Source organism: Salmo salar, chromosome ssa06 (genome assembly GCF_905237065.1).
Source record: "Salmo salar chromosome ssa06, Ssal_v3.1, whole genome shotgun sequence".
Lineage (NCBI taxonomy): Eukaryota > Metazoa > Chordata > Actinopteri > Salmoniformes > Salmonidae > Salmo > Salmo salar.
Window position 1 is genome coordinate 76,581,493 of NC_059447.1, and position 11,663 is coordinate 76,593,155.

At 46.2% G+C, this 11,663-nt stretch overlaps 1 protein-coding gene across 2 annotated transcripts in view; it reads right to left on the reverse strand.

Moving 5' to 3' along the window:
• Window positions 1-11,663, reverse strand: part of LOC106608081 (MAM domain-containing glycosylphosphatidylinositol anchor protein 2) — a 398,494-nt gene that overhangs the window by 142,269 nt on the left and 244,562 nt on the right. For both annotated transcript variants that reach the window (XM_014205777.2, XM_014205779.2), the window contains exons 7-8: window positions 7,434-7,525; window positions 7,073-7,310 (exon numbers count right to left, since the gene is read on the reverse strand). In XM_014205777.2, coding sequence (XP_014061252.2) covers window positions 7,073-7,310; window positions 7,434-7,525 — 330 coding nt within the window. The remainder of the gene's footprint in view (window positions 1-7,072; window positions 7,311-7,433; window positions 7,526-11,663) is intronic.

An 11,663-nucleotide genomic window follows, 5' to 3' on the forward strand; every position in this document is an offset into this window, starting at 1 on the left:
CTCTCTTCTCCTCTCTAACCAGTACCTCTTCTCCTCTATAACCCATACCTCTCTTCAGCTTTCTAAACCATACCGCTCTTCTCCTCTCTAACCCATACCTCTCTTCTCCTCTATAACCCATACCTCTCTTCTCCTCTCTAACTCATACCTCTTCTACTCTCTAACCCATAACTCTCTTCTCCTTTCTAACCCATACCTCTCCTCTCTTCTCTCTCCAACCCATACCTCTCTTCTCCTCTCTATCCCTTAACTCTCTTCTCCTCTACAACCCATACCTATATTCTCTATAACACACAACTCTTCTGCTCAATAACCCATACCTCACTTCTCCTCCGTAACACACACATCTTCTCCTCTCTAACCCATACCTCTCTTCTCCTCTCTAACACATACCTCTTCTCCTCTCCAACCCATACCTCTCTTCTCCTCTCCAACCCATACCTGTCTTCTGCTTTCTAAACAATACCTCTTCTCCTCTCTAATCCATACCTCTCTTCTCCTCTCTAACCCATACCTCTCTTCTCCTCTCTAACCCATACCTCTCATCTCCTCTCTAACCCATACCTCTCTTCTCCTCTCTAACCCATACCTCTCTTCTCCTCTATAACACATACCTCTCTTCTCCGCTCTAACCCATACCGGTCTTCTCCTCTCTAACTCATACCTCTCTTCTCCTCCCTAATGCATACCTCTCTTCTCCTCTCTAACTCATACCTCTCTTCTCCTCTCTAACCCACACCTCTCTTCTCCTCTCTAACCCACACCTCTCCTCTCCTCCCTAACCCATACCTCTCCTCTCCTCCCTGACCCATACATCTCTTCTCCTCTCTAACCCATACCTCTCTTTTCCTCTCTAACCCATACCTCTCATCTCCTCTCTAACCCATACCTCTCTTCTCCTCCCTAACCCATACCTCTCTTCTCCTCTCTAACTCATTCCTCTCTTCTCCTTTCTAACGTATACCTCTCTTCTCCTTTCCAACGTATACCTCTCTTGTCCTCTCTAACCCATAGCTCTCTTGTCCTCCCTAACCCATACCTATCTTCTCTATAACCCACAACTCTTCTCCTCTCTAACCGATACCTCTCTTCTCCTCTCTAACCCATACCTCTCATCTCCTCTCTAACCCATACCTCTCCTCTCTTTTCCTCTCTAACCCATACCTCTCTTCTCCTCTCTAACCCATACCTCTCTTCTCCTCTCTAACCCATACCTCTCATCTCCTCTCTAACCCATACCTCTCCTCTCTTTTCCTCTCTAACCCATACCTCTCTTCTCCTCTCTAACCCATACCTCTCTTCTCCTCTCTAACACATACCTCTCATCTCCTCTCTAACCCATACCTCTCCTCTCTTTTCCTCTCTAACCCATACCTCTCTTCTCCTCTCTAACCCATACCTCTCTTCTCCTCTCCAACCAATACCTCTCTTCTCCTCTCTAACACGTACCTCTTCTCCTCTATAACCCATACCTCTCTTCTGCTTTCTAAACCATACCTCTCTTCTCCTCTCTAACCCGTACCTCTCTTCTCCTCTATAACCCATACCTCTCTTCTCCTCTCTAACCCATACCTCTCTTCTGCTTTCTAAACCATACCTCTTCTCCTCTCTAACCCATGCCTCTCTTCTCCTCTCTAACCCATACCTCTCATCTCCTCTCTAACCCATACCTCTCCTCTCTTCTCTCTCCAACCCATACCTCTCTTCTCCTCCCTAACCCATACCTCTCTTATCCTCTATAACCCATACCTCTCTTCTCCTCTCTAACCCATACCTCTCTTATCCTCCCTAACCCATACCTCTCTTCTCCTCCTCAACTCCTGACATTATTTTACTAACCACTAACAGTACAAACTTCCACCATTTTCTATGTACTGCACATCCCCAGGTTATTATCTTAAAATGAGGCCACTATTCACTTCTAATCACCAGAACATCCTTATCTAAAATCTACCAGAGACATGTTGTATGTACAGTTGAAGTCGGAAGTTTACATACACTTAGGTTGGCGTCATTAAAACTCGTTTTTTCAACCACTCCAAACATTTCTTGTTAACAAACCATAGTTTTGGCAAGTCAGTTAGGATATTGTAATGGCTTGGTAGTCGTGGTGAAGGAATGAGGCACAGGAAGCAGCGAGCACAGGGCAGTGGCGTATTTAATGTACACTCACACACAAAACAAATATTCCCAAACACTGGGGAGAAAACACACACGGCGTAAAACAGCGCCGACACGAACATGAGCCGTCAGTAACGAAATAATCCCGCACAACACGGAAGCGGACCAGCTAAATTAAATAGCCCCGTTAATTACCAAAACTAAACACAGGTGCACAAAACCAAAAAAGGGAAAACCAAAAAAGGGAATCAGTGGCAGCTAATAGGCCGGTGACGACGACCGCCAAGCGCAACCCGAGCAGGAGGGGGCGCCACCGTCGGTGGGAATCGTGACACATATCTACTTTGTGCATGACACAAGTCATTTTTCCAACAATTGTTTACAGACAGATTATTTCACTTATAATTCACTGTATCACAATTCCAGTGGGTCAGAAGTTTACATATACTAAGTTGACTCTGCCTTTAAACAGTTTGGAAAATTCCAGAAAATGATGTCATGGCTTTAGAAGTTTCTCATAGGCTAATTGACATAATTTTTGTCAATTGGAGGTGTACCTGTGGATGTATTTCAAGGCCTACCTTCAAACTCAGTGCCTCTTTGCTTGACATCATGGGAAAATCAAAAGAAATCAGCCAAGACCTCAGAAAAAAAGTTGTAGACCTCCACAAGCCTGGTTCATCCTTGGGAGCAATTTACAAACGCCTGAAGGTACCACGTTCATCTGTACAAACAATAGTATGCAAGTATAAACACCATGGGATCATGCAGCCGTCATACCGCTCAGGAAGGAGACACGTTCTGTCTCTTAGAGATTAACGTACTTTGGTGCGAAACGTGCAAATCAATCCCAGAACAACAGCAAAGGACCTTGTGAAGATGCTGGAGGAAACAGGTACAAAAGTTTCTATATCCACAGTAAACGAGTCCTATATCGACATAACCTGAAAGGCTGCTCAGCAAGAAAGAAGCCACTGCTCCAAAACCGCCATAAAAAAGCCAGACTACATGGGGACAAAGATCGTTCTTTTTGAAGAAATGTCCTCTGGTCTGATGAAACAAAAATAGAACTGTTTGGCCATAATGACCATCATTATGTTTGGAGGAAAAAGGGGGAGGCTTGCAAGCCAAAGAACACCATCCCAACTGCGAAGCACGAGGTGGGCAGCATCATGTTGTCGCGGTGCTTTGCTGCAGGAGGGACTGACTGGTTGTCACGTCCTGACCAGCAGAGGGAGCAATTGTATTAGTTTTGGTCAGGACGTGGCAGAGATTTTTGTGTTACGTGTGAGTTGGTTGTTGGACTCCCAATTGAAGGCAGGTGTGTTGAGTTGCCTTTGATTGGGAGTCCTATATAGTAGTGCGTGTTTTTCCTTGTGGTTGTGGGTAATTGTTTCTTTTCAGTGTGTTATGCTGTCAGTACTGTCTAGCTGTCGGTTGTTCATTGTTTTGTAAGTGTATAGTGTTCCGTTTGCATTAAAGATGACGAACACGAACTCCGCTGCATTTTGGTCCACTTCTCTCCATGACGACAGCCCTTACAGAATTACCCACCACAAAAGGACCAAGCAGCGGAGGAGGAAGGAGCATCAGGTTGATGAATGGACTTGGCAGAATGAACGACGAGTCAAGGAGGACTATTGGAAGCAGCGCGCTCGGGAGGAGATGGCATCCTGGTCACTGGAAGTATTGGAGGAAAGGATTGACTGGACCTGGGAGCAATTGCTGGACCACTGTGACAACCTACCTGGGAGGCAGGTAGAGCCCGAGAGGCAGCCCCAAGATTTTTTTTTTGGGGGGGGCACAAGGGCTGTTTGGCGGGGCAAGATTGGAGCCCCAGGCCAGCTCCCCGTACCCTTGTAGGGCAGAGACAGACTGGACAGGTCCCGTGCTTTGGGGTTGGGGCTGTGGTGAGTCCTGGGATTTTCAGGCCGGTAGGCACAGTACCAGCGCCCCGCATGTGCCAGGGCGAAGTGAGCATCGAGCCTGAAGGGGTGATGCCAACCCTGCGCTCAAGACTGCCAGTGCGCCTCTACGGTCCGGTGTTTCCCGCTATACGCACTAGCATGGAGGTGCGTGTCTCCAGGCTGGCACGTCCAGTACCAGCCCCACGCATCAGGCGTCTAGTGCGTCAGCCCAGCCTCGCCAGTCAGGAGCTGCTAGAGCTGCCCGCCAGTCAAGAGTCACCAGAGCTGCCCGCCAGTCAAGAGTTGCCAGAGCTGCCTGCCAGTCAAGAGTCGCCAGAGCTGCCCGCCAGTCAGGAGTCGCCAGAGCTGCCCGCCAGTCAGGAGTCGCCAGAGCTGCCCGCCAGTCAGGAGTCGCCAGAGCTGCCCGCCAGTCAGGAGTCGCCAGAGCTGCCCGCCAGTCAGGAGTCGCCAGAGCTGCCCGCCAGTCAGGAGTCGCCAGAGCTGCCCGCCAGTCAGGAGCTGCCAGAGCCGCCCGATAGTCAGGAGCTGCCAGAGCGGCCCGTCTGCCCGGAGATGCCAGAGTGGCCCATCTGCCCGGAGATGCCAGAGTGGCCCGTCTGCCCGGAGATGCCAGAGTGGCCCGACTGCCCGGATCAGCCAGAGTGGCCCGATTTCCCGGATCAGCCAGAGTGGCCCGACTGCCCGGATCAGCCAGAGTGGCCCGACTGCCCGGATCAGCCAGAGTGGCCCGACTGCCCGGAGCTGCCAGGGTGGCCCGACTGCCCGGAGCTGCCAGAGTGGCCCGACTGCCCGGAGCTGCCAGAGTGGCTGCCTGTCCTCCGGCCCAGCCCGAGTGGCCCGCCTGTCCTCCGGCCCAGCCCGAGTGGCCCGCCTGTCCGCCAGCCCAGCCCGAGTGGCCCGCCTGTCCTCCGGCCCAGCCCGAGTGGCCGGCCTGTCCTCCGGCCCAGCCCGAGTGGCCCGCCTGTCCTCCGGCCCAGCCCGAGTGGCCCGCCTGTCCTCCCGCCCAGCCCGAGTGGCCCGCCTGTCCCCGGCCCAGCCAGAGTGGCCCGCCTGTCCTCCGGCCCAGCCAGAGTGGTCCGTCTGCCAGGGTCAACCCGAGTGGCCCATCTGCCCGGTGCAGCTATCGGCGCCACCGAAGTGGGCGACGCCGAAGGTGGAGTGAGGTTCACGTCCCGCACCTGAGCCACCTCCAGGATAGGTGGGTTGGGGAGGGAGGGTGTAGCACAGTGCCGTCGTTGACGGCAGCCACCCTCCCTTCCCTCCCTTATTGTTTAGGGGGTATTGTTTATTGGTTTTGTTGGGGTATTGGGGATTTTTTTGTGTTTTCTTTTTTAAGGTGCATTCTGGGGTCTGCACCTTTAGGGGGGGGGGGTAGTGTCACATCCTGACCAGCAGAGGGAGCAATTGTATTAGTTTTGGTCAGGATGTGGCAGAGATTTTTGTGTTACGTGTGAGTTGGTTGTTGGACTCCCAATTGAAGGCAGGTGTGTTGAGTTGCCTTTGATTGGGAGTCCTATATAGTAGTGTGTGTTTTTCCTTGTGGTTGTGGGTAATTGTTTCTGTTCACTGTGTTATGCTGTCAATACTGTTTAGCTGTCGGTTGTTTATTGTTTTGTAAGTGTATAGTGTTCCGTTTGCATTAAAGATGACGAACACGAACTCCGCTGCATTTTGGTCCACTTCTCTCCATGACGACAGCCCTTACACTGGTGCACTTCACAAAGTAGATGGCATCATGAGGTAGGAACATTTCAAGACATCAGTCAGGAAGTTAAAGCTTCGTTGCAAATGGGTCTTCCAAATGGACAATGACCCCAATCATACTTCCAAAGTTGTGGCAAAATGGCTTAAGGACAACAAAGTCAAGGTATTGGAGTGGTCACCAGAAAGCTCTAACCTCAATCCCATAGAAAATTTGTGGGCAGAACTGAAAAAGCAAGGAGGCCTACAAACCTGACTCAGTTACACCAGCTCTGTCAGGAGGAATGGGCCAAAATTCACCCAACTTACTGTGGGAAGCTTGTGGAAGTCTACAAGAAACATTTGACCCAAGTTAAACAATTTAAAGGCAGTGCTACCAAATACTAATTGAGTGTATGTAAACTTCAGACTCACTGGAAATGTGATGAAAGAAATAAAAGCTGAAATAAATAATTCTCTCTACTATTATTCTGACATTTCACATTCTTAAAATAAAGTGGTGATCCCAACTGACCTAAGACAGGGAATTTTTACTAGGATTAAATGTCAGGAATTGTGAAAAACTGAGTTTAAATGTATTTGGCTAAGGTGTATGTAAACTTCCGACTTCAAGTGTATGTACAATGAATATCAAGGAAGTCGAACAAATGGTAGTAGTAGCAGCCAGTTAGATGAAGAGAGGGAATGGATTTAGTTTTGGAGCGTGGCAGTGTCCCATATTTAGTCCACTACTTTTGACCAGAGTCCGGGTCAAAAGTAGTACACTATATAGGGCATATGGTGCTTTTTGGGATGAAGCCCATTAATTTAGTTTGGATATCAGGCAATAGGATTGGATGTTAAATTCAGATTAGTTTGGGGAAGAAAATAGGTCACATTGTGGAAACAACACCTGAATAGGTGCAAATTCAATAGGTGAGCATGAGATGTTTTTGTAAGATAGAGGAATTATGAAAGTGTATTTCTCCAGTGTGTATGTTTTAGCGCAAGTGAACATTTATATTACTGTGTGTGTGTGTGTGTGTGTTGCCACAGTCTTGATGATGTATATACTGTATGACTGCTGTGTGTGACTAACTGTACATCTCAAATGGCACCCTATTCCCTATATAGTGCACTACTTTTGACCAGGACCAATAGGGTTCTAGTCAAAAGTAGCTCACTATATAGGGAAGACGGTGCCATTTGGGATGCATACTCAGTGTAACCTTACGAAAGTCTCTATCCGCCACGGTGGTATGATGCTGGGGGGGGTGATCACTAAGTGTGGGGAAGTGTATAGGTCAATCTCCTGCTCTGACATGGCGGTGTGTGAGACTCACCAGTAGTGGAGGAGATGTTGACGTCTATGCTGATCTCAGGTATGCCCCCTCCCTTCAGCGCAGCCACACAGGTGTAGGTGCCAAAGTCAGTGAACTTCAGGTCGATGATGTCCAGGTTGGTCGTGCCAGGGGAGGTGTCAGGGTCCGTCTGGGTGATCACCATTCGCTCAGAGCTACGCAAGGCACGCCCATTCTTCAGCCAACCAAACGTCAGCTCCTCAGGGGGCGTGGCCTCCACCTGGAAGGAGTGGCGAGTTGAGTATGTGTGTGAAAAGGGGATGGTGTGTTTTTGTGTGTGTGTGTGTGTGTGTGTGTGTGTGTGTGTGTGTGTGTGTGTGTGTGTGTGTGTGTGTGTGCATACCTGGCAGGATATCTTGACCTCACGGCCGATCTGGATGTTGTCGTCGTTGTGGTAGGGGTCGGGGGTGATCCAGAAACGGCCCTTCTTCATCGCTGCAGGGAGAACGCACACAGACACACCACAACAAGTAAGAGAGTTTCAGGGTCTGTGTGGGTTTATGTGTTAACCACAGGGATGATTCCAAATGGCCCTTTATTTGTCCCTGTAGACAGAACAAACACTTAAATATGTTTTTCTGCTATTTGCAGAACAATAACAGATCAAATAGTTCTGCTGTCCATTTGTTGAGAAGGGAAATGTATATTTTTGCTTTTCCACAAGTTTGAGACAACAAACACACCAGTTAAAAGGTTAGAGGCGGTAAGGCGTCAGCGCAAAACAATTTAAAGGGGAGCTGTAAATGCTTTGGAAATTGATTTTGAATGGTACGTCAAATTGTAGAGTAGCAAACTATCTGCTGGCTGATCAGATTGAAATAAGTTTGTCTGAGATTCACTTTATCCAATCACAGTCTGTCTGATATGTGTTTCATCCAATCACACAAGTGTTGCATTCACTGATTGGAGTCATTTTACATACAAACACATGTATACGCGCACATGCACACGCGCACATACATGCACGCATGCACACACACAGACACACAGAGAAAGCAGAAAGCTGCATTTTTTTTTTAATGGAAAGATCTTTTATTGCTAATCTAGTTTAGTTTCCAAACACCGTCAGCAAACCCAGCTCTTCAGAAAGAAAAGAAGAGAGGGCTGATTTCATTATAATGCATGTTGCAATGTTTCCCAATGCTGCTGTTGTACAATTCATCTCGTCTGCGCAAAAAAAGAAACTGACAGTTCCACAGAAATCTTTTCATCTAGCAATTCCCTGGCGACATTATCATATTCAGTTTGGCGAAAAAGGAAAATGAAAACAAAACCTGCATGTCAGATTCAAACACAGGAAATGTAATGTGCAAAACATTGCGATGCTAAAGTCTAACAGAGGCAGGGAGGGAGGCAGGGAGGGAGGGAGGGAGGGAGGGAGGGAGGGAGGGAGGGAGGGAGGGAGGGAGGAGGGAGGGAAAGAGAGTGACACACACCTACACACTAAGAAACCAGAGTGTACGTTTCAAACCAATGTCAGATTGTTCCTGACACATGTCAGACAAATGTTGGATTCATGTCAGGGTATGTTCCTGCAGGGCTTAGATCAATAATAATTTATCTTCACAAATTTGGTTCTGTGTCATACCTTTCTCTCCAGAGCAGATTTAGGACTGTTTTCTTTAGGATTTTTGATATTGGACATTTTTGTTATTTCACTGTGCTGTTGAGAGGTAAAAGTAAGAATTTCGTTGCACCGTTTACACCCCGCTGTATCCTGTGTATATGACAAATAAACTTTGATTCAATTTGTATCTGTAGCAAGTATAGAAATATAATAATAACATTATTATTACCTTTAGTCTGCTTTTTACCTTTACATGAAGAAGTAGGTGTAGATGAGCACTCTTTTATACTATATAATACAAAACGTATAACGTTGTTCAAAATTGTACAATATCGTTCAAAATGAGTGGCTATGTAACTCAATATGTGTCTGTTAATATGGAAACAGTGGTAATGAATTACAACACAGTATGGGTCAACAGTGACCTTCACTATTCAAACATCAGGTGTTAACGACAATGCACATCCCTCCTCCGTCTGTACGCTCTCAATACAACACCCTACTATGTAAACATGTCATCATGTTGGAAATTCAGTTTTCCTGAGAAGTAATAGAATTCAATAGAGTAATAACATTAGACGTATACAGTACCAGTCAATAGTTTGGACAGACCTACTCATTCAAAGGTTTTTTTGTTTTTTAAACTATTTTCTACATTGTAGAATAATAGTAAAGACATCAAAACTATGAAATAACACATATGGAATCATGTAGTAATCAAAAAGTGTTAAACATATCAAAATATATTTTATGTTTTAGATTCTTCAAAGTAGCCACCATTTGCCTTGATGACACATTTGCAAACTCTTGGCATTCTCTCAACCAGCTTCACCTAGAGTAATTTTCCAACAGTCTTGAAGGAGTTCCCACATATGTTTTGACTGCTTTTCCTTCACTCTGCGGTCCAACTCACCCTAAAACCATCTAAATTCGGTGAAGGTCAGGTGATTGTGGAGGCCAGGTCATCTGATGCAGCAGTCCATCACTCTCCTTCTTGGTCAAAAAGCCCTTACACAGCCTGGAGGTTTGTTGGGTCACTGTCCTCTTGAAAAACTAATGATAGTCCCACTAAGCGCAAACCAGATGTGGTAGCCATGCTGGTTAAGTGTGCCTTGAATTGTAAATAAATCACTGACAGTGTCACCAGCAAAGCACCCCCACATCATCACACCTCCTCCTCCATGCTTCACGGTGGGAACCACACATGCAGAGATCATCCGTTCACCTATTCCGCGTCTCACAAAGACATGGCGGTTGGAACCAAAAATCTAACATTTGGACTCATCAGACGAAAGGACAGATTTCCACCGGTCTAATGTCCATTGCTTGTGTTTCTTGGCTCAAGCAAGTCTCATCTTGTTATTGGTGTCCTTTAGTAGTGGTTTCTTTGCAGCAATTCAACCATGAATGCCTGATTGACGCAATCTCCTCTTTACAGTTGATGTTGAGATGTGTCTGTTACTTGAACTCTGTGAAGCATTTATTTGGGCTGCAATTTCTGAGGCTGATAACTCTAATGAATGTATCCTCTGAAGCAGAGATAACTCTGGGTCTTCCTTTCCTGTGGCGGTCCTCATGAGAACCAGTTTCATCATAGCGCTTGATGGTTTTGCGACTGCAAATTTTCTGGATTGACTGACCTTCATGTCTTAAAGTAATGGACTGTCGTTTCTCTTTGCTTATTTTAGCTGTTCTTGCCATAATATGGACTTGGTATTTTACCAAATAGGGCTATCTTCTGTATACCACCCCTACATTGTCACAACACAACTGATTGGCTCAAATGCATTAAGAAGGAAATGAATTCCACAAATTAACTTTTAACAAGGCACACCTGTTAATTGAAATGCATTCCAGGTGACTACCTCATGTAGCTGGTTGAGAGAATGATAGGAGTATGCAAAGCTGTCATCAGGACAATGGGTGGCTACTTTGAGGAATCTCAATATAAAATATATTTTGATTTGTTTAACACTTTTTTGGTTACTACATGATTCCATATGTTTTATTTAATAGTGTTGATGTCTTCACTATTATTCTACAATGTAGAAAATAGTAAAAATAAAGAAAGACCCTTGAATGAGTAGGTGTGTCCAAACTTTTGACTGGTATTGTGTGTATATAAAGGTGGAAACAGTTATACAACCATTTGAACCAGTGTCCATGGAGTACAGATTAGTCCCAATAGTACATAAAAGCACATAGATATACCGTGGGTAGGTATTGTATGGGGAATCGGTGAATTAAATGGTTAAGAGTGGTTGTGGTTACTACCGGTGTACCTTAATAGTATGATAGGCTGTTTTGTGTTGTCTCTATGTTGAGTTGATCTACTACAGCATTCAGACCAGACTGTATCCTAGGGGATTCATCCAATCATAACCCAATCAGATGCGTGTGCATGCATGAGTGTGTGTGTGTGTGTGTGTGTGTGTGATAAGTGTGTGTGTGTGTGTGTGTGTGTGTGTGTGTGTGTGTGTGTGTATGTGTGTGTGTGTGTGTGTGTTATGTGTGTGTGTGTCACACAAGTGTCAGTGTACAAAAATTGGATTAATAATGTAACAATCCACTCTACTCTAGTTAACTGTCTGGTGTGAATACCCTGACACTCAAGTCAAGTTCAACACTGTGAGGCATACCGTCTAAAAGCATGTTGTCCACCAAACCCACTCTCCCCCAAAACTCTACACACAATCCTCTTCCTAACAAGCTACTTTGGGGCAATTAGACAAACTGACACAGCATAGTACCAGTACCAGGACAAGCACCAGGACCAGTACCAGGATCAGTACCAGGACAACACCAGGACCTGTACCAGGACAAGCACCAGGACAAGCACCAGGACCAGTACCAGGAGAAGTACCAGGACCAGTACCAGGACAAGTATCATGACCAGTACCAGGACAAGTACCAGGACCAGTAGCAGGAGACAAGTACTAGGACCAGTACCAGGACAAGTACTAGGACCAGTACCAGGACAAGTATCATGACCAGTACCAGTACCAA